This window comes from Anarhichas minor, unplaced genomic scaffold, assembly GCF_050575085.1.
Source record: "Anarhichas minor isolate MPS153535 unplaced genomic scaffold, ASM5057508v1 ptg000017l, whole genome shotgun sequence".
Taxonomy (NCBI): domain Eukaryota; kingdom Metazoa; phylum Chordata; class Actinopteri; order Perciformes; family Anarhichadidae; genus Anarhichas; species Anarhichas minor.
Genome location: NW_027466463.1, coordinates 20,657,731 through 20,677,609, shown reverse-complemented (window position 1 = coordinate 20,677,609; position 19,879 = coordinate 20,657,731). Strand labels below are relative to the sequence as shown.

Below are 19,879 nucleotides of genomic sequence, written 5' to 3'. Positions count from 1 at the left end.
TGGACAATGAAGACGCAGACGGTTCATTGGCCATGGGTGTTGTGTTGGCCCTCTATCATCTGAAAAAAACATTTTCGTTTTTGGAGGAATTCATCCTGAAGCTGGACACATGGGTACCTGTAGCTGTGCAGAGAGTGGCAAATGCTCTGAACATTTCTTAGATAGGACACTGCAGCACATGGATTACATTGTATAGAGTTGATTTCTGACAATAAAGTGAAGTGCAGTACATCTACAGGTGTTTCTTTTATCCACAAATCAATTTTGCCATAATTTCCGTGCATGTAAAAGATGATTTTATAGCTCATCACAGAAAGGATCCTGGAATATGATCTCTAAAAAAGAGTGGGAACCCTGATTCCATTGTTATGCTGTTTAAATGTAAAAAAAAAAATCACGTTTTCCAAAAATCAGTTCTTTAAAGAACCATTTATTCCTTGAAAGAACCATTTTTAGCTAAAGAACCATTTGAAAAGGGTTCTTTATGGAACCATTTGGGTCCATAAAGAACCTTTTTGAAAATAGTTCTTTAAAGAACCTTTTTGTCTTTAGGTTCTTCAAAGAACCAGAAATGGGGCTTCAAAGAACCATTTTTTGAAGGTTCTTTGAGGCACCTTTGTGGGTTCTTTAAAGAACCGTTTAAGGAAATGGTTCTTTAAAGAACCCTGGTCGGAAAGGTTCTTTGTGGAACCAAAAATGGTTCTTCTATGGCATCACTCCGAAGAACCATTTTCGGTTCCAGATGGCACCTTTATTTTTCTGTGTGTAACTGTATGAAACTGTCATCTTTCATCATTTCACAGACTCGGATCACAGTAAGAAAAAGGTCTCAACAGCAGGAATCAGGTCTATCTCGAGGTACTAACTCTAGATTAGTGCCTTCTCCTCCCTCCCTAGATTTATGCCTGGATTTCTCACTTACCTTGATCTCTTTTAAGGGCCGGAGAACCGCAATTCATTGTCTTCTTTGCAGAGTCTTTGTCCATTAAGATATTGAAGAAGTTTCGAACAGGAGAACTGTGTGAGTACTGATCCAATGCTTCACTGAGTGAACTTGCCACCGAGTGTCTTCTTAAAGCTGTGATGAGCGGAACATAGAACATGGTGAGCGGAACATAGAACATGATGAAATGTTCTATCATGAGGTCATGTCTGTAACAGAACAATCAAGTGTTCCGGAATTATGCAAATTAGTGTTTATAGTAAATTGTGTATGTGTGTGTGTCCAGTATATTTGTATAGATGGAGGTTATCCACTGAATATATTCATACAATGCATAAAATACTATGTGTACAAGCATACAATACTTGATATTGACTCTTTCTCATCTGGCTGACTTTCCTACAAACTATTAAAATGTCCTCAGGTTGTTTCTATGAACTGTTCATCTTGATCTTAAAGTCAAAGACTTTAAAGAATGAATAAATACTACATCGTGTAAATACGTGGCAATGTGATAATAACAAAAAAGTACTTTTTGAATGAAGTATTAAATGTCTTCATGTCCTGCTGCCACTGCTGACTTGTCTTCATGTAAAGTTACTGTTCAGTTTTGAGGTAGGCTACTTATAGGCTGCTATACGTTTCATTTTCTGCTACTTTATACTTCTACTCCACTAGATCTCAGAGGGAGATATTGTACTTTTTACTTCACCACATTTATTTTGAAGATGTCTTCACTTTGAAGATTCTGATAATGAATACATTATTATGTATTAGTATAGGTAGTAGTTGAAATTAGCTTCAACATTAAATTGATGAACATATGAATCAGCATTTATAATATAGTAATTTAATTTGACATTATTTTGAAATGGGCCATTCTGCACAATGAAGACTATTACTTTAACTTAAACGCCCTTTCTTGTCCTGCAAAAAAACAAAGATTCCATTTTAAATAGAATTATAGGATGAATAACAAGTATACGTGTCAGGTCAAACTATTTGAGTCATCATTCTCCACTTAAGTCTCACCTGCAGCAAACCTGCTTTTCGAAGGATTGGCTGTTTGGGTTCAGTCACACACAGACTCCTGGGCAGATCGGCCCCTTTACGTAACGGAGAGTTGGAAGGCAGACGTTTGTCGAATAACTCGGGAGACAGGGGACCTCCAAAGGCAACCCCTTCCTTCTTCATCTGGGATGTGGGCAAGTCGGCTCCAAGTTCTTCACTTTTCCGTTTCTTGGACATCTCTTTCACCAAGAAATGAAGGAGAAGAAAGGTGAGGGCGACGGCTCCGGTGATCCATCACAGTGTGAACTAAAATGAACAGATTTGTGTCTGCCGACATGTTTATGTATGTTTTTCTTACTTTCGGAGAGCTCGTTGCTGATTCTCAGCTCGTTTGCAAAGAACCCGATGGTATCAAATGTATCACTGTGGAGCGTCTCAAAGAGGACCACTCCCATCTGAAACACTGTGGTGGGTCCGGCTCTGTAAATACCACGATCGTACCACTCTGGGGGGATGTCAGTACCTAGAATATACAGACATAATAAAAAGACAGTGAGGATGAGGATCTTTGTTTCAATGTAAAGTCACAGATGGGTAAGTTAGTGAAGAGCAGGAGTAAAGCCAGACGTCTTACCGAAGAAGACGCGGTAAGAGGCTCTTTTCTTAACGAAGCAGCTCAGACCAAAGTCGATGAGGCGAACTCGCGGGATGTCCGAGCTGGTCTCGATCAAGATGTTTTGCAGTTTTATGTCCTGGTGGAAAATGCGTTTGTCTTCAAGATCAAATGTAATTACATATGAATCAGCATTTATAATATAGTCATTTAATTTGACATTATTTTGAAATGGGCCATTCTGCACAATGAAGACTATTACTTTAACTTAAACGCCCTTTCTTAATTCTTTTTTTATAAAAGTTAAAATGGGACAGTTCAAAAAGTATAAAAGATATCAAAAAGCTGAATAATGCGGCAATAGATTAGGGTTTTCTCAACATTTTAAAGTTGAAATGGTGTCTGTAGCTGAAAGTATGAGGAAGTAGAAGGATTTGAAAGTTGAAGAGGATTTGAACATTTTCTCCATTGAAACCCATTCAAAGAAAAATGTGCAAAAAGCTTAATAATTCAAAAAGTTTAAAGATTATAATTATGAAAAGTCATAGCACCCCTCTGCTGAAAGAGCTGAACATTTTCATAGCATAAGAAAACAGAACTAGTCACAAATCAATTGGTGGTAAGTTACGTTGAAGTATAAGTGTAGTGCAACAAACCTGTTCTCGGCCCACTTGAACATCCACATATATACTTTTGTGTCCCAATAAAAAGCACAACTCAAATTTGGACTCTTGAGATGTTTTGCTACTCTCATAGACTTCAAACATGTGGCTATATTTTGAACTGGCTGGGTGTCACCCCAATACAATCTTCAGTCTTGAGTCCAGCTACTTTTTAAATGTATACAACTCTTACAATTTTGCTTGCAAGATGGCAGGAGTCAGGGAAATAAACAAACCTGGACCAATGCTAATATTAAGAATAACATCATTGGTTTAAGTGAAGACCGACAACAGCCATTTTGGGAGATTTATCACCGCAGAAAAGGAGCTGACTTTTTAGGACATACCAGTCGTACCAGTATAGATAAACAGGGGAGCTGGGAGAGAGAGAACAGCATCATTATAAGATATATTTTCCATCAGAGCCCAAATGTGTGTCAAGCTGTCAATAATGAGTGGGGAAATGGGACATTGTGCTCGGAAGAACCGACTCCTTGAAAGTGCAGCGTGTTAGCGTGCACTTCCTCTATGCTAATTCACGAGGCATTAAATTCTAAGTGGCTCTAATTAAAGTGTAATCAAGACTGACTGATCATGTAATTAACCAATATGTAGAGGTGTAAATACAGTAAGAGGGAACATGAATTTGCAATCTGGTAAAAGCTGCACTCAAATCAATAGTGCAGAGAAGTATTTAGTGAGTATTTAGAGTATAAAGCGACGGCTTACAAAACCATCAGCATACACTTCAGAATGTTTTCTCAACACACACACACACACACACACACACACACACACACACACACACACACATCATCATCAGTGTTGTGCTTTTTAGGAAATATCTCTAATACACAAACATTGAGCCTTAACCAACTGGTACACTCGCTGACCACAACATGACAGATGATATTCATGAACCACAAAGATACTCATATACAGTATGGATACACAAGCTAAATGGAGATTTGCCATTTAACAATCAGATAGTGAGCATCAAAGGTCACATAGAGCTGTAGCAGATTGCATTGAGTCGAGAGTGGACTTAACCTTTCACTGGCCACTTTACAAGGCTATTACATCATCTCCCGACCTGTTAACAATCCCAGAACTATTCATAGTATGAAGCAATTTTAACATTAGCCACATAAACAAGAATACATATTACCCAAGGAACCAAACCAAGGTTAGGTTGAAAGGCCTAAACACAGTACAACAATGGTATCACAGATTCATTGGGCCGTAAAAAGGAATCATCGCAGAACAGGGTTAGGGTAGGTAGATAAAAAAGATGAAATGTACAACTATCGTTATCTATCCATTAGTCATCAACAAACCAAAATCGGTCTACAGTTAATCTTCGAACTGTTGTAGCAGTACTTCCTTACAGGAGTACTTCTTCTGCTTTAAACCACATGCAATGATCAGTCCCTCACAATGTAACAAAAAATAATGTGACCATGACAGGCTGTATGTGACCTAATTCTGTGGAGCAGCTTTAACTTCTCAGTCAGGGCTACCCCCTTACTCCAATTCCTCCCTCTGCTCACAACCACAGCATGGAAAGGTCAGCCATAATGAGGACGCAGTGATGCTAAAAGTAGAGCAGTGGTAAGGTAAAAGGACTGCTGTGCATGTGTGTGTGTGTGTGTGTGTGTGTGTGTGTGTGTGAGAGAGAGACAGAGACACAGAAATAAAACAGGGCAAATGCAACCAACTACCTGAGTAAGACATCTGCAGTGCAATTAAAGGCTTATGGTAGTCATGCCTTGTATTGTGAGACGTGCATTCACATCAGACACTAACAGCTGGTTCAGGTGTAGTTCAGCCCCTGTTCGTCACCAAATCGCACACACTGAGCTGCTGAAGTGTGCGTTTCTGAGTGTTAGACTACCGTAGAATATGCCAGGTACACTCAGCCTATTCAAAGTATAATTCAGACAAATATTATTCAGTGTTAGCATCTCCTTCGGGGCTAAGTTCTTACAACAGACAAACTCCTATCTATGTCGAAACACTAAATGTCGAATGACTAAGGTCAAAATAGGTCACACAGAAATTAAAAGTTGTCATCAAGGTACATGCAGACAAGTCAACAAGTCTGTTATGACAACAGTGCTGTGCAAGTCCAGCTATTAAAGGATATGGTGATTTAGACTGACTGAGCAACAAACAGGCTTATGGTATATGGCCTGTGCTGTTGAGGGAATGAAGCTGCTCAGCAACATGTCGCATTTCATTTTGGCAAGTGTGCCACAGGCCCATGGCACAGTGACTCTGTGGTGAAGGAAGCACACACGCACACACACACACACACACACACTAGTAATGCAGGCACTTGGATACATGTTTGCATGCATGCAAGAGCAGATCAAATATATATTTTTTATGTTTTTTGAGACACGTTGGAATGAAACCACAAGATGCTTCTATGAGTTCCTCTAGCTGTCATTGCCTCAGGGTGCAAAGGATGTGAGGCTTCCAGCTTTTCTGTTTTCCTCACCGTAATCACCACACATATTAGCTGTGGGTCACTCCTGCAGATATTTATAGAATCTCCCTTTTATGCAATCCACAGAACCAGGCACAGCTACTCTGAGTCAGACAGAGAGAAAGGACACAGCAGAGAAAGGGAAGAGAGAAGGAGACGGGGAATGAAAAGTGAGCCAGATAGACAGGGTGACACAAAAAGGGGCTATGACAAGAATAGTGAATGAACCTGCAGGTTGGGGAGGGTTTAATGGAGGTGCAGCAAGTAAAGAGTGGCGCATAGAAACACTAAAAGTAGAAACCTGAGGAAGACCCAAAGGAAGGATATTTAGAACTAGAAAATGCATTTCCTGCTGAAAATGCGTTGGAATGCTGAAAGCTGAAATGAATCTCAAAAACATTGCTGAAAATAGATATCCAATTTAAAAAAAATTGCAAAAAGCTTAATAATTCAAAAAGTTGAAAGATTACAAATATGAAGTCATATGTAGCTGAAAGTATGAGAAGAAGAAGGCTTTGAAAGTTGAAGTTTAACAGGATTTGAAGATTTTCTCCATAGAGATCCCATTCAAAAGAAAATTGCAAATAACTTAATATTTCAAAAAGTTAAAAGATTACAAATATGAAAAGTCAAAGCACCCCTCTCCTGCAAGAGCTGAACATTTTGATATTCGAACGGTTTCTGTGGCTTAAAAAATGTCAGCAGTAGTGATATTTGTAGTAGTAGTACTAGAAGTTGTAGTTGTAGTAGAAGTATTATTAGTAGTAGAAGTATTAGTAGCATTATAATAAGTAGTAGCAGTAGTGATATTTGTAATAGTAGTAGTAGAAGTTGTAGTTGTAGTAGAAGTATCATTAGTAGTATAAGTATTAGTATTTAGAAGAAGTAGTAGAAGTAGTAGTAGTAATAGCTGTAGTAGTGGTCGTAGTATATAATATAACAGTAGTAGTAGTAGTAATAGTAATGGCAGTATTTGAAAAAGTCTAATTTTGAGCTTAATGTTTACATACAGTTAATCCATGGGGATGACTTTGATCAATATTTATGATTTTGATGACCAATGGGTTGACTTGGCAAGAATAACTGATTATTACAGGTATATTCACACAATATTACAATTCAAGGGACAATACTTATCAAATGAACCATCATTATCAAAGTGGGGCCAAAAAGATGGGACTCTAGTTTGAGTAATGTTTTCCATGTCCTAAATTATAAATATCCTAAATAATTTAGAATGACTTGGCTTTTTTATTTAAAAGAACCCTATAAATTTAAGACTCATTTTTAAAGATGTATTTCTTCAGTAGGAATTATGTGGCTGAGTGCCACAGGCAGGGTGGGAGAGTTTAACTTTAATTATGTATTCTTATAGTGTGGCTGGGATCCCCTGTTCCTAAAAACCTCACCTTTTAAACAGTCCTTTCCTTGACTACCTCACAATTTTGTCAATAAAAAAGCATGACAACTGAACTCCTGCTCACCTGTTCTCACTGCCACAATCAGTCATTTATCAGCTCAGTTTATTTGTTCGCATTTGTTCTTTATAACAAAGTGTTTAATGGTCTAGCTTCCACCCTCCACTAGTGCTGTGAGTTCTTGTTATTAGTCTTTTGGATTTTCTTGTTGCCTACATGCAACATGACTGCCGTTACCTGCCTGCATTTTTAAGTTATTTTCAAAATAAATTACTTAATTCTGCTGCTTCGTCATCTATCTGCATTTGGGTCCAGTCCCTGTTTCCCTGCATTGCCTGCCCTATACTGTGACGGAGAAGCTTTGCCAGAAGGTGATTTGAGGACAGAATCCACAACTGATTCAGAGCCTAAACACAGAATCAGGAGAACTTTAAAAACGGTTTAGCATCTGTTATGTTTGTTTTACATGATTATACTACAATCAGCCACAGAGGTAATGTAGGCCTAATGACAGTCCGGCTTACCTGGGCCACTTCTGTGAGCTAGCACGTTAAACCATAGACAGGATTAAGTGGGATTGTAAACGGCTGATTAGAGCTTAATTACTCTTGTTGACAGACAAACTGCTATTGGTTAGTAGATCTGCTTATAGACACTTTCACACCAGATAATGAGGCAATGGCATGACTAAAACATTCTCTCAGTAAAGGGCTCCCTTTTTTATATTAGTCACTTGATTGTTGTTGTCACTGATAGTTTGAGAATCAAAACACTATTCAATATTGTAATTTTTAAGGCACAGAATGTTATAAAATAACTAAATATTTAAGCTAATCTGTGCTGTATTTGAGGACACATCACATTTATTATTTAGCATTTTAAGATTAATTTATCGTAGATTTGAAAAGAAACAAGACTCTTTAAGTGGCAGATGATTTATTGTAAAATAACTCTTTACAGTGTTTGATCTTAGGTGTTTATCTTATATTAACATTAATGAATAGTACTAATGCACCTATGAGCAGGCATTGTATCTTCCATGAGATGTATATCAACAGAGGTGTTGACGTGCTGCATACATTCTGTAAGTTTGAACACTCCATTAGACGAAACAGTCATGATATTGATCATGGATGTTTTCCTTGTGTTCAACCACTGCCACGAGGTCCTTTCCTCAGTGGCGCTACAGCAGAGCCACAGCAGAACCTGCGCCAGCTGTTCTTGAACTGGCAGACCGAGTAGAGGATGGGATTGAGGGCTGAGTTGGCCAGTGTGAATGTTAACACCCAGAAGAACATGGTAGAGGACACATCTAGGTGACCCAAGAAGTTCCTGGCCAGGATGAGGAAGTTTATGGTGAAAATGGGACTCCACATTATTAAGAAGGAGAACACGAGGAACAGAAGGGTACGGAAGAGCTTCATATCCTGGCGGGAGACATGGTATTCAAGAGCGTCTCCAACTGGGGACTGGCTGTCTCTGGGTCGGAGCCTTAGCCGACATCTTTTAGCAATCTGTAACACAATAAAATGTTGCATAACGGCATTCTGTATTAAATGGCCTTATATAATGTGGAGAAAGATATAACAAAACTTTGATTGATTTACATGTAGTCTTTGTTTGCCTCCCTGGGTCTGGGACCCAAACATCAATAACATCTTCCCAGAGATACAATCAATTTGTGGCTTTGTGTCTCTTTTTTAATTGTCTGCATCACTTAAATGTCCACATTGGTAGAACTGGTTGCTCAATGTAATATTGACAGTTGATAGCGCAAAGCTCTGAACCTACACATCATTTCAGCTTCAGTAATTCATAAAACACCTGCATGTCTGCTCAAACAATGACGGAGAAATGTCTATTCACAAGTGGCAGTCAATATATCAGCAAACCAATGGGTTGAGTTGACACGAATAACTGATTGAACTGAAGGAAAATACTTAAATGAACCATCATTATCAAAGTGGGGCCGAAAAGATGGGACTCTTGTTTGAGTAATGTTTTCCATGTCCTAAATATTTTAGTATGACTTGGCTTTTTTATAAAAACGAACCCTATAAATGTAAGACTCAAGTGTGGCTGGATCCCCTGAACCTAAAAAACTCTTCTTTGACTACCTCACAATTGTGTTCATAAAAAAGCATGACAAAACCCACCTGTAATATTTTGCTGTAACTGGCCACAATTATGAATCCTGGGAGAAGGAAGCACAGGACGGTGAAGGCCACATTCCACACAATCTCTGCAGTTGTGTCAGGCCACTTAAGGGTACAAATGTGTACACGTTCCTGTGGAAAGAATAAACCTAAAAAATACCTTAATGGTAGGGACACTGAGCCTTTCCTTTCATCCATCAATCCATCCATACCTGCTCAGGGAAATCCACTTCCATCACAGTGAAGAACAGACTAAGGGGTATGGAGGCGAGTGCAGAAAAGGCCCAGATGAAGAAGAGGGTGGCGGTCACCATCCTGCGGTTTAAAGTGGGCACAGTCCGCAGTCGAAGGATGGCCTGCACCCTCTCCACGCTGATGGTGGCCAGGGTGGTGACGGTGACACAGCCGCTCACACAGATGACATACAGCACAATGTGACAGGCCGTATACCCCAGCATCCAGGACACCGTCCACCGCACTGCCACAATCAGCGGGATCATGCTGACAAACAGCAGGTCGGCCACAAACAAGTTGAGGGTCAGGATGGTCTTGTTGGTCAGCAGTCTGCGTTCCCACATTACCATGGCTGCAGCTCCCACATTTGCCGCCACAGAGACCAGGAAGACAGCGGTGATAGCCAGGGTCTCCACAACAGTGGTGGCCACATGATCTGAGTGGTGCACCTCAGAGAAGAAGGAAAAATAGGTGAAGTTTCTCAAGTAGAGAAAGTGAGTGTGAGGGTTTATATCCATATAGGCTGAATTCACGCCTGGAGACAACCAGAGAAGTGAATGGGGCAAAGGAGCTGATAAGGCATAAAGTGATACCAGAGATGGGGAGGAGGAGGAGGAGGAGGAGGAGGAAGAGGAGGAGGTGGGGTGGAGGGTGGTGACTAGCCTCTATAATGCTGTTTGCTCAACCTGAAAGGGAGTCAAACATTACAGGATGTTCTTTGTGCTGCGCAGTCAAACACTCTGTGCTACTTAAATGTCACATTTGTTTTCCAACAATATCAAACACAGGTATACTTGCACACTGTGGATCACTGCTTTGACAGCACATTAGGTTGTTGTTGACTGGGATTGACACGGCTACCCTGAGCCTTAATCCAGTTTCTAATCTTCAATCAATGGAGCTGTTGATCAGTAATACCGTGTAAACCTTAGTGTAACTAATTAAGATATAACACCTGTTGTATTTACGTTGTGAATTAGATTACCAGGTTTACTTCCTCAGCAGTGATACATTAATTGATCAGTGGCTTTACTGAAAACAGGCTTTCCATCTTGTTCAACCTCCACAGAGATTTAAAACTGTTTAGGATGTGGAGAGATTTACCTTTTTACAAACTAGTTTAACACACACGGTCCTCTTTTCTCCGAAAGTATTTTTGTCATGTCTGGGGTTGATCATCTTCAAGGCAGTCAGAGAAACATCCTCTTGGAAATACTGTAGGTCTTCCTCTCAGACAGGCTAAACTCATATTCAACTTTCCATGAAGATGTTTCTGTATGAAAAGTTGCTGAAAGGCATAGCAAGCTAGGAAATGTCTACACCATATTAGCATATTTTTCTGAAGCTGTTGGCCAACAGTAGCTTAACCCTTGGAGTCACATTTCCTTTCAAAGCCCTCCGTCACTGCACAGACCTCTGACTCCCCGTTTGAGAGTGTGCGACGTAGGGATGTGTGTTTTACAAAGTCTCACACACAACTCTTTATTCATTTTTTGGGAATACTTACAAAGAAGACTACAGCCATGCTGATGTTTAGCAGGATATATTTACCAGGTTCACCATCGCAGATTAGCCTGTTAGCATGCTAACATTTGCTAATCTAAGAATGTCTGGATAAAATGTTGTGTCAACACATCTGGTAGATGTTGGGACTTTGACGTGCTGGTGCTGCTAGAGGAAAAGTTTGAGTAAAAGTCATAAGACTCAATCCTCTAGGGACCTTGGATTCCTGCAGAGCTGCTCGCGTGGCTAAAGATCTGCTATCTTCTGATAAAGTAAGAAAGAATTCAAGATACTCTGAAGCACCACCTCAGCAAGTCAACAAGTAGTTTATTAAGATAACCTTAAGATGACGTGTACCTCTGGTTACACAGTGTACTGTAGGTTAAAAAACAACAACAATCCATATTACAGAAGATACAGAATTGAAGAAGTTCTCGTCTCGGCTCAGTCGAAACAGATTTCCAGGTGGCTCAACAGTTCTCGGTAGTGACTGGCTGGATACTCGGCTCGGCAGCTGGGACACTCCAGGAAGCTTTCATCCAGCGAGCTGCTGGGAGGGGACCATGTCGGGGTGTCTCTGGAGCTCAGGGAGGCCGCTTCACAGGAGGTGCGATCCTGCTGGTCTCTCTGATATGAATGGAGTCAGCAATCAGTTATGACAGATAAGACTCTGGGTAACAAAATCAACTTTTCAGGTAATGTTATGGTCAACCAGCAAAACTTAAAGCTGTACTAATCAATATTTGATATTAAAAATGGATCAAATTAGCTCTTTCAGTTTGTTTTGGATTATTGTTTTGGTTTTTCAAACCGCATCTGACTCTTATCAATCTTTTCTGTGTTTTTACGCTGCCCCTCCAAAAATCAATTACTGCAGCTTTAAGGTTCATCGCTGATGAAGTTAGGATACAATAATTACTAATCCTTTGCACTATTCATGCCAACCTTTGACTGTTTTGTCGCGTGGTCTCTAGGTTTTTGCAGCTTCTTCAGAACTCTGACCATTTGCTTCTTTAAATATGAACAATTCTGCTTCTCATCCTCGAGGTCTTGTGAAGAAATCTTGATCTAAAATGGAAACAGTTTGCATTATTATATAATATTGCATAGTTGTGGGGTATTAGTTTTCAAACACAAAGAAGTAAATCCTTTGCGTATGTGAGAACAGATAGTTTCCCTTTAGAAGAAAAGCAAAGAGGTAAGAAAGTATGACACGCCCACTTCTGTGGAAGATTGAGGCTTAGATTCACAAAGACAGACTGAAGGACACGAGTCGATGATCCTCCTCACAAAGTAATTAATGTGGAAATATTGAGAGTGGATGGATTGACAATAGCCCTCAATATTTAGTTAAAACTAAGGATTTATTACAGTAAGGGGACCAAAAGTGAGATTTCATACCTGTCGCTCCAGGTCTGCAATCTTTTCCTGGTCTGCATGTTGATGATTTAACAAAACCTTCTGCAAGACAGACGACTGAAAAGAAAGATTCTACTTCCATTTGGTCTGCTTTCTTCCCTTGTATGTTGAAGGTAAGATTCTTTATTTTTCTTACTCTACAGTTCAATGAAGACGTACCTGCAGCTCAAAGTGAGCAGACCTCCGCTTCTCCTTATGCAGTCTGCACTGGAGGTCTTCGGTCTCAGCCCTCTGCCATTGTTCTTCATCCTGGAGGTTTTCGGTCTCAGCACTCAGCCATTGTTCTTCATCCTCAGAGCAATGATGATCTCCCGGTGCACTTGTTCTGCTCATATTTGCAGTCTGCAGCTGTTGCTTTAGCTCTTCCAACCCCCTCTCTGTTTCCACGCACCTACACATAAAACGGTCTGTCTTGCAGCTGACTACCAACTTTAAGCAGCAACATATTCTTTATTTTTTAGCAGCAGACATACCAGTTTTGGGTCATGTTGAACTTCTCTCTGAGCACCTCCAGCTCGTCTTTGGCTTTCTGCAAGAGTCTTTCATAGTGCTCCTGCATCTGGCTTATTTTCTCCATCTCTGTAGCGTAGGATTGAGGACAAAATTACACAATCACAGATGTCAGAGACAGCTGTACAACATGCACCATGTAGTAATAAAATACATGTTTTTGCCAGTGCATTGCAAGCTGCGGATTCTGTAATAGCGGGCTACTCAAGGGCAATCTTGATACCCTAAAAACCTTGTTGTGACAGTCTGTTGCCACTTGTGGCCCCAGCAGTGAGTGTCCACTGCCCACTGTCTCACTCACTATCTGAATGGTCCTCATTGTGCTGCTGTAAGCGGGCCTGATTGGCTTCGTTCAGCTGCTTCTCCAGCCATAACATTCTGGCCAGAGTTGCCCCCACGTAGGCCTCTCTCCCCTGGTCATATTCCAGCCACTGCTTGTTCTTCTCCAAGGCCTCGGGGGATTGAATAAAAGAAAGAGAAGCACATAACTGAGAAACACAAAAGCAAGTCTTGCTGGGGGGGGTATACTGGGGTATACTGTACACAGGCCCACGTGGAAACAAATGCGCACACAAAGTAGGCACTAACCACGAATACAGAAAGGTGGATTAGGCTTTTCTGAACAATACAAACAGAAGAGACCTTTTCCCTCCAGATGTGTGGCCAACAAACAACACTTACCTCACTTAGCTCATTTTTGAGCTGTATTGCAGTGTTGGTTGAGGCCCATTCATCTGAAGCGGAGTCCTATTTGACAACAGGAACATACAGTACAGCATTACACAACTCTCCCCACTGCTTTAATAAGACACTGCATTGTGACATGTCATACCAAGGCCCGAAACACAGGCACAGTGGGATTTAAAGCAACACATTCTCAAGTGTTGTGACCTCTACAATATCCAAAAAGTCACTGTGAATGCATGCTCTGTATGAGGAAGTGTGAACAGGACTCCTCTTCTGAATGGGAGACACTGCAAAACAACTGCTGCCATCTAGTGGTGTAAAACTGGTAATCACAATCACTAAGCAGCAACATTTGTCATTTAATACTAAAATCAAGTCGTGGTATACCTTCTTCCGTGCAACTTTGTTCTCGAGATATTGACACCTAGTTGAGACCCTCACGAGCTTGTTCTTGATTTCTTCGACCTCTCTTGAGTAACTGGATATGCTTCTCTTTCTCCTCATACTCACTACGTCCACCTGCTTCCCTTCTTTCTTACTCATCTGCTCCGACGGCAAAGCCTTCTCGTCTCTGGTCGTGAGCTGCTGACAACTCACAAGCCCGACAGTTTCAAGAGAGAGCAATCTCTCAAGTTATTTTACTGATGCTAAGCTATTGTAAATCCATACCTTGTATTAAAACAACTCCCAGCTCCCAGTGGCAACATGATTTAACAGATAAATGTGAGAACCTTGGCTAGTTGGCTTCTGTTGGGTAAATACCAGAGAGTATTATTGAGTTTACCTCTACTAGCCTATTAAATTCAACCAGGGTCTTCTTCGGAAAGGCATTCTCCTTCCTCAGACTGCTGACGACCACATCAAGCTCTGACTTGAGCTTCTTCTTGAGGGCACGCTTATATCTGGGTGACGTCATCTCAATCACCTGCTAACACATATCACAAGGGAGATAATACATTTTCACATTTTGTCAGAATTTACAATTTCAACAATAAACATTCTCAAAAGGGTTTAAGTTGATTTCCCTCCAGATGTCATTAGCAAAGTAACTTTGTTTTTTATGCAATTCAGACATTTAGCGTTAGCTGCATCATACTAACACATTTACAATCTAAAGTTCCAAAGCATTAATTCCACAATAACCTTTAGGTAAACATCTTATGACATCGAGTTAGTGTTCTGATTTTAAAATTGTATTGAGTTAAATTGGCTAGCTTAACTTTTAAGCTAACATGGCCCAGTGCTCAGAACTAAATGAAAATAATGTAACCGAAAATAATTCTTCATCTGAATGTAAACTACAAACCGCTAACCTTACTAAATGGACCTATAGTTTAGTGACTGTTTGGGCAACAAGTTATCGGTAACTTAACCTTACATTTATTAATGTAGCTAACGCTAACACGTTAGCTAACTGATTGCCTTTATACTGGATTTTCGATGCTGGTCTTACTAAGCTAACGTTAGCAGCTAACTACATAGCTAACAATATGTTAGCTGAACGTCAATTTATCCTACAGATATTTTCACATTTTAAAGCTTGTTTTGTTAGCCAGTAACATATTCATGCTAGTAGATGACATCACATAACGCTAACGATCATTTAGCTCGGTAACTAACCTTATTTTTGATGACTATTTCACCAGGTCCCCTTTAGTAGTAAAGGAAGTCAGTAAACGGTCTAGCTAACGTTAACTGGCTAACTGTTAGCTAACGTTAACTGCGCTGCTTTCAACACTGCCGCCTAAACTCCGGCCCGGTCCAGCCAGAGCAGTTCAGTGCCAGCATGTTTAAATAACAATAACATTGTTTCTGGAGCAGCGTGTTTTTGTGACTTAATGATCTGGGAATTTTAGTTTAGTTCACGTCTCATCAAAGTAAGGAGTGAAGGCTTACTGCAAGCTAGCATGTTTAACATGTAGGTAAGGTTAACTGCTAGTTATTGCTGACATCATAGGATGATGCATTACGCCACTAAGGGGCGTTGCAGCACAAGAGAAAAGAGGACCAACTCCGCAGGTTTGCCTGGATGGTACATGATTTAACTCCCAGTTCTGCACAATGATGCCAAGCAATATATAGTTATACGCATGACGCCTTTTTGAAAGCTAACGAGGCAACTAGGCTCTCCTTTCCTTGGTGTGTGTTTCTCGCCTCCAAACTCTCGCCACCTAGGCTGGCTGCGTGTGTTTCCTCTGACTCATGAGTGAGGCTGCCCTCTGGTATCCAGGGCTCACCCCTCTGCACATCTGTGCGTTTCAGTTCCCTCTGTAGCGGTCTCCCTCTCTCGCGACGGAATATGATTCGTTTCTCTGAATAAATTTGGACTTTTACCAAAATGCTTCGTGTAATTGTGGAGTCGGCTTGTGGGATTCCCAAAAAGAGAATTGGAAACCCAGATCCAATCGCTGCGATTGTCTTTAGAGGTGAGACTATTGCTTTTTAATTTTTTCCCCCTGTGGTAACAGCTGTAGGCTCTATTTACTCTTTATTCATGCACACAGTGTTTCACTTTCTGTCAAGCTATCATCTTTTCTGTCATCATGGAGGTTTTCTACATCACTTTTGCAGTTAAATGCATTAGCAGTTTACAGTAGTTTGAATAAGTTGGTAGTGATTCATAATCAAAACGAAGAGTACATCCTTATAAGGTCAGATAAGCCCTCTGTCCACAGATCTCAGCCACTTCCTTTGACCTCAGCTTGGACTTTATATTTACAAAATGAGATACCTAAGTGTATTAAGTGGTCCTCTGTTTCCAGCAGATTGTAAAATGTTGATTCAATCATTTTTTTTTTTTTTTTTTAGAGGAAGTATCGACTGTTCTTTCCAGAACATAAAACTGTAAAACCAGATTGTGAGTTTTTTTATATGAATATGGTCTGTTTGTTGTGTTTACAGGTGAAAAGAAGAAAACCAAAGCAATTGACAACGAATTGAATCCTGTATGGAACGAAGTAAGTGCAGAATGAGTTAACTGTAATGAGAGACGTTTACAGTGTGTTGACTTGGAAATGACTTACCTGAGAGCTGCTGTCATTACCTCAGTTACCTCAGTTACTTCATCCTCAGAGCAATGATGATCTCCCGGTGCACTTGTTCTGCTCATATTTGCAGTCTGCAGCTGTTGCTTTAGCTCTTCCACCCCCCTCTCTGTTTCCACGCACCTACACATAAAACGGTCTGTCTTGCAGCTGACTACCAACTTTAAGCAGCAACATATTCTTTATTTTTTAGCAGCAGACATACCAGTTTTGGGTCATGTTGAACTTCTCTCTGAGCACCTCCAGCTCGTCTTTGGCTTTCTGTAAGAGTCTTTCATAGTGCTCCTGCATCTGGCTTATTTTCTCCATCTCTGTAGCGTAGGATTGAGGACAAAATTACACAATCACAGATGTCAGAGACAGCTGTACAACATGCACCATGTAGTAATAAAATACATGTTTTTGCCAGTGCATTGCAAGCTGCGGATTCTGTAATAGCGGGCTACTCAAGGGCAATCTTGATACCCTAAAAACCTTGTTGTGACAGTCTGTTGCCACTTGTGGCCCCAGCAGTGAGTGTCCACTGCCCACTGTCTCACTCACTATCTGAATGGTCCTCATTGTGCTGCTGTAAGCGGGCCTGATTGGCTTCGTTCAGCTGCTTCTCCAGCCATAACATTCTGGCCAGAGTTGCCCCCACGTAGGCCTCTCTCCCCTGGTCATATTCCAGCCACTGCTTGTTCTTCTCCAAGGCCTCGGGGGATTGAATAAAAGAAAGAGAAGCACATAACTGAGAAACACAAAAGCAAGTCTTGCTGGGGGGGGGTATACTGGGGTATACTGTACACAGGCCCACGTGGAAACAAATGCGCACACAAAGTAGGCACTAACCACGAATACAGAAAGGTGGATTAGGCTTTTCTGAACAATACAAACAGAAGAGACCTTTTCCCTCCAGATGTGTGGCCAACAAACAACACTTACCTCACTTAGCTCATTTTTGAGCTGTATTGCAGTGTTGGTTGAGGCCCATTCATCTGAAGCGGAGTCCTATTTGACAACAGGAACATACAGTACAGCATTACACAACTCTCCCCACTGCTTTAATAAGACACTGCATTGTGACATGTCATACCAAGGCCCGAAACACAGGCACAGTGGGATTTAAAGCAACACATTCTCAAGTGTTGTGACCTCTACAATATCCAAAAAGTCACTGTGAATGCATGCTCTGTATGAGGAAGTGTGAACAGGACTCCTCTTCTGAATGGGAGACACTGCAAAACAACTGCTGCCATCTAGTGGTGTAAAACTGGTAATCACAATCACTAAGCAGCAACATTTGTCATTTAATACTAAAATCAAGTCGTGGTATACCTTCTTCCGTGCAACTTTGTTCTCGAGATATTGACACCTAGTTGAGACCCTCACGAGCTTGTTCTTGATTTCTTCGACCTCTCTTGAGTAACTGGATATGCTTCTCTTTCTCCTCACGCTCACTACGTCCACCTGCTTCCCTTCTTTCTTACTCATCTGCTCCGACGGCAAAGCCTTCTCGTCTCTGGTCGTGAGCTGCTGACAACTCACAAGCCCGACAGTTTCAAGAGAGAGCAATCTCTCAAGTTATTTTACTGATGCTAAGCTATTGTAAATCCATACCTTGTATTAAAACAACTCCCAGCTCCCAGTGGCAACATGATTTAACAGATAAATGTGAGAACCTTGGCTAGTTGGCTTCTGTTGGGTAAATACCAGAGAGTATTATTGAGTTTACCTCTACTAGCCTATTAAATTCAACCAGGGTCTTCTTCGGAAAGGCATTCTCCTTCCTCAGACTGCTGACGACCACATCAAGCTCTGACTTGAGCTTCTTCTTGAGGGCACGCTTATATCTGGGTGACGTCATCTCAATCACCTGCTAACACATATCACAAGGGAGATAATACATTTTCACATTTTGTCAGAATTTACAATTTCAACAATAAACATTCTCAAAAGGGTTTAAGTTGATTTCCCTCCAGATGTCATTAGCAAAGTAACTTTGTTTTTTATGCAATTCAGACATTTAGCGTTAGCTGCATCATACTAACACATTTACAATCTAAAGTTCCAAAGCATTAATTCCACAATAACCTTTAGGTAAACATCTTATGACATCGAGTTAGTGTTCTGATTTTAAAATTGTATTGAGTTAAATTGGCTAGCTTAACTTTTAAGCTAACATGGCCCAGTGCTCAGAACTAAATGAAAATAATGTAACCGAAAATAATTCTTCATCTGAATGTAAACTACAAACCGCTAACCTTACTAAATGGACCTATAGTTTAGTGACTGTTTGGGCAACAAGTTATCGGTAACTTAACCTTACATTTATTAATGTAGCTAACGCTAACACGTTAGCTAACTGATTGCCTTTATACTGGATTTTCGATGCTGGTCTTACTAAGCTAACGTTAGCAGCTAACTACATAGCTAACAATATGTTAGCTGAACGTCAATTTATCCTACAGATATTTTCACATTTTAAAGCTTGTTTTGTTAGCCAGTAACATATTCATGCTAGTAGATGACATCACATAACGCTAACGATCATTTAGCTCGGTAACTAACCTTATTTTTGATGACTATTTCACCAGGTCCCCTTTAGTAGTAAAGGAAGTCAGTAAACGGTCTAGCTAACGTTAACTGGCTAACTGTTAGCTAACGTTAACTGCGCTGCTTTCAACACTGCCGCCTAAACTCCGGCCTGGTCCAGCCAGAGCAGTTCAGTGCCAGCATGTTTAAATAACAATAACATTGTTTCTGGAGCAGCGTGTTTTTGTGACTTAATGATCTGGGAATTTTAGTTTAGTTCACGTCTCATCAAAGTAAGGAGTGAAGGCTTACTGCAAGCTAGCATGTTTAACATGTAGGTAAGGTTAACTGCTAGTTATTGCTGACATCATAGGATGATGCATTACGCCACTAAGGGGCGTTGCAGCACAAGAGAAAAGAGGACCAACTCCGCAGGTTTGCCTGGATGGTACATGATTTAACTCCCAGTTCTGCACAATGATGCCAAGCAATATATAGTTATACGCATGACGCCTTTTTGAAAGCTAACGAGGCAACTAGGCTCTCCTTTCCTTGGTGTGTGTTTCTCGCCTCCAAACTCTCGCCACCTAGGCTGGCTGCGTGTGTTTCCTGACTCATGAGTGAGGCTGCCCCCTCTGGTATCCAGGGCTCACCCCTCTGCACATCTGTGCGTT

The 19,879-nt window shown here is 40.7% G+C and overlaps 2 protein-coding genes and 1 pseudogene across 2 annotated transcripts; all 3 read right to left on the bottom strand.

Annotated features, from left to right (window-relative positions):
- Nucleotides 1-8,286: 8,286 nt before the first annotated feature.
- Nucleotides 8,287-10,046, bottom strand: LOC142951323 (free fatty acid receptor 4-like). The gene is made up of 3 exons (XM_076092820.1): nucleotides 9,507-10,046; nucleotides 9,295-9,426; nucleotides 8,287-8,652 (listed from the first exon to the last, which is right to left on the bottom strand). Exons 1-3 carry the CDS (start codon nucleotides 10,044-10,046, stop codon nucleotides 8,287-8,289), a joined length of 1,038 nt encoding a protein of 345 aa, XP_075948935.1.
- Nucleotides 10,047-11,349: 1,303 nt separating this feature from the next.
- On the bottom strand, nucleotides 11,350-13,409 carry LOC142951915 (centrosomal protein of 55 kDa-like). The gene is made up of 6 exons (XM_076093794.1): nucleotides 13,262-13,409; nucleotides 12,924-13,029; nucleotides 12,610-12,841; nucleotides 12,433-12,507; nucleotides 11,977-12,099; nucleotides 11,350-11,658 (listed from the first exon to the last, which is right to left on the bottom strand). The coding sequence occupies exons 1-6, from the start codon at nucleotides 13,335-13,337 to the stop codon at nucleotides 11,476-11,478; spliced, it is 795 nt and encodes a 264-aa protein (XP_075949909.1). The 5' UTR covers nucleotides 13,338-13,409; the 3' UTR covers nucleotides 11,350-11,475.
- A 2,336-nt stretch (nucleotides 13,410-15,745) lies between these two features.
- LOC142952162 (centrosomal protein of 55 kDa-like) lies at nucleotides 15,746-18,542 on the bottom strand (annotated as a pseudogene).
- Nucleotides 18,543-19,879: the final 1,337 nt, after the last annotated feature.

What these genes read in the sequence shown, in the direction of transcription:
- LOC142951915 (XM_076093794.1), bottom strand. Translation starts at nt 13,337, where the DNA reads ATGTTATGGCTGGAGAAGCAGCTGAACGAAGCCAATCAGGCCCGCTTA. An exon ending in CAATGAGGACCATTCAGATA is followed by an intron (nt 13,030 to 13,261) that starts GTGAGTGAGACA and finishes CCTACGCTACAG; the next exon opens with AGATGGAGAAAATAAGCCAG. An exon ending in CTGCTCACTTTGAGCTGCAG is followed by an intron (nt 12,508 to 12,609) that starts GTACGTCTTCAT and finishes CTTTCTTTTCAG; the next exon opens with TCGTCTGTCTTGCAGAAGGT.
- LOC142951323 (XM_076092820.1), bottom strand. Translation starts at nt 10,046, where the DNA reads ATGGATATAAACCCTCACACTCACTTTCTCTACTTGAGAAACTTCACC. An exon ending in AAGTGGATTTCCCTGAGCAG is followed by an intron (nt 9,427 to 9,506) that starts GTATGGATGGAT and finishes TTCTTTCCACAG; the next exon opens with GAACGTGTACACATTTGTAC. An exon ending in GTTACAGCAAAATATTACAG is followed by an intron (nt 8,653 to 9,294) that starts GTGGGTTTTGTC and finishes ATTGTGTTACAG; the next exon opens with ATTGCTAAAAGATGTCGGCT.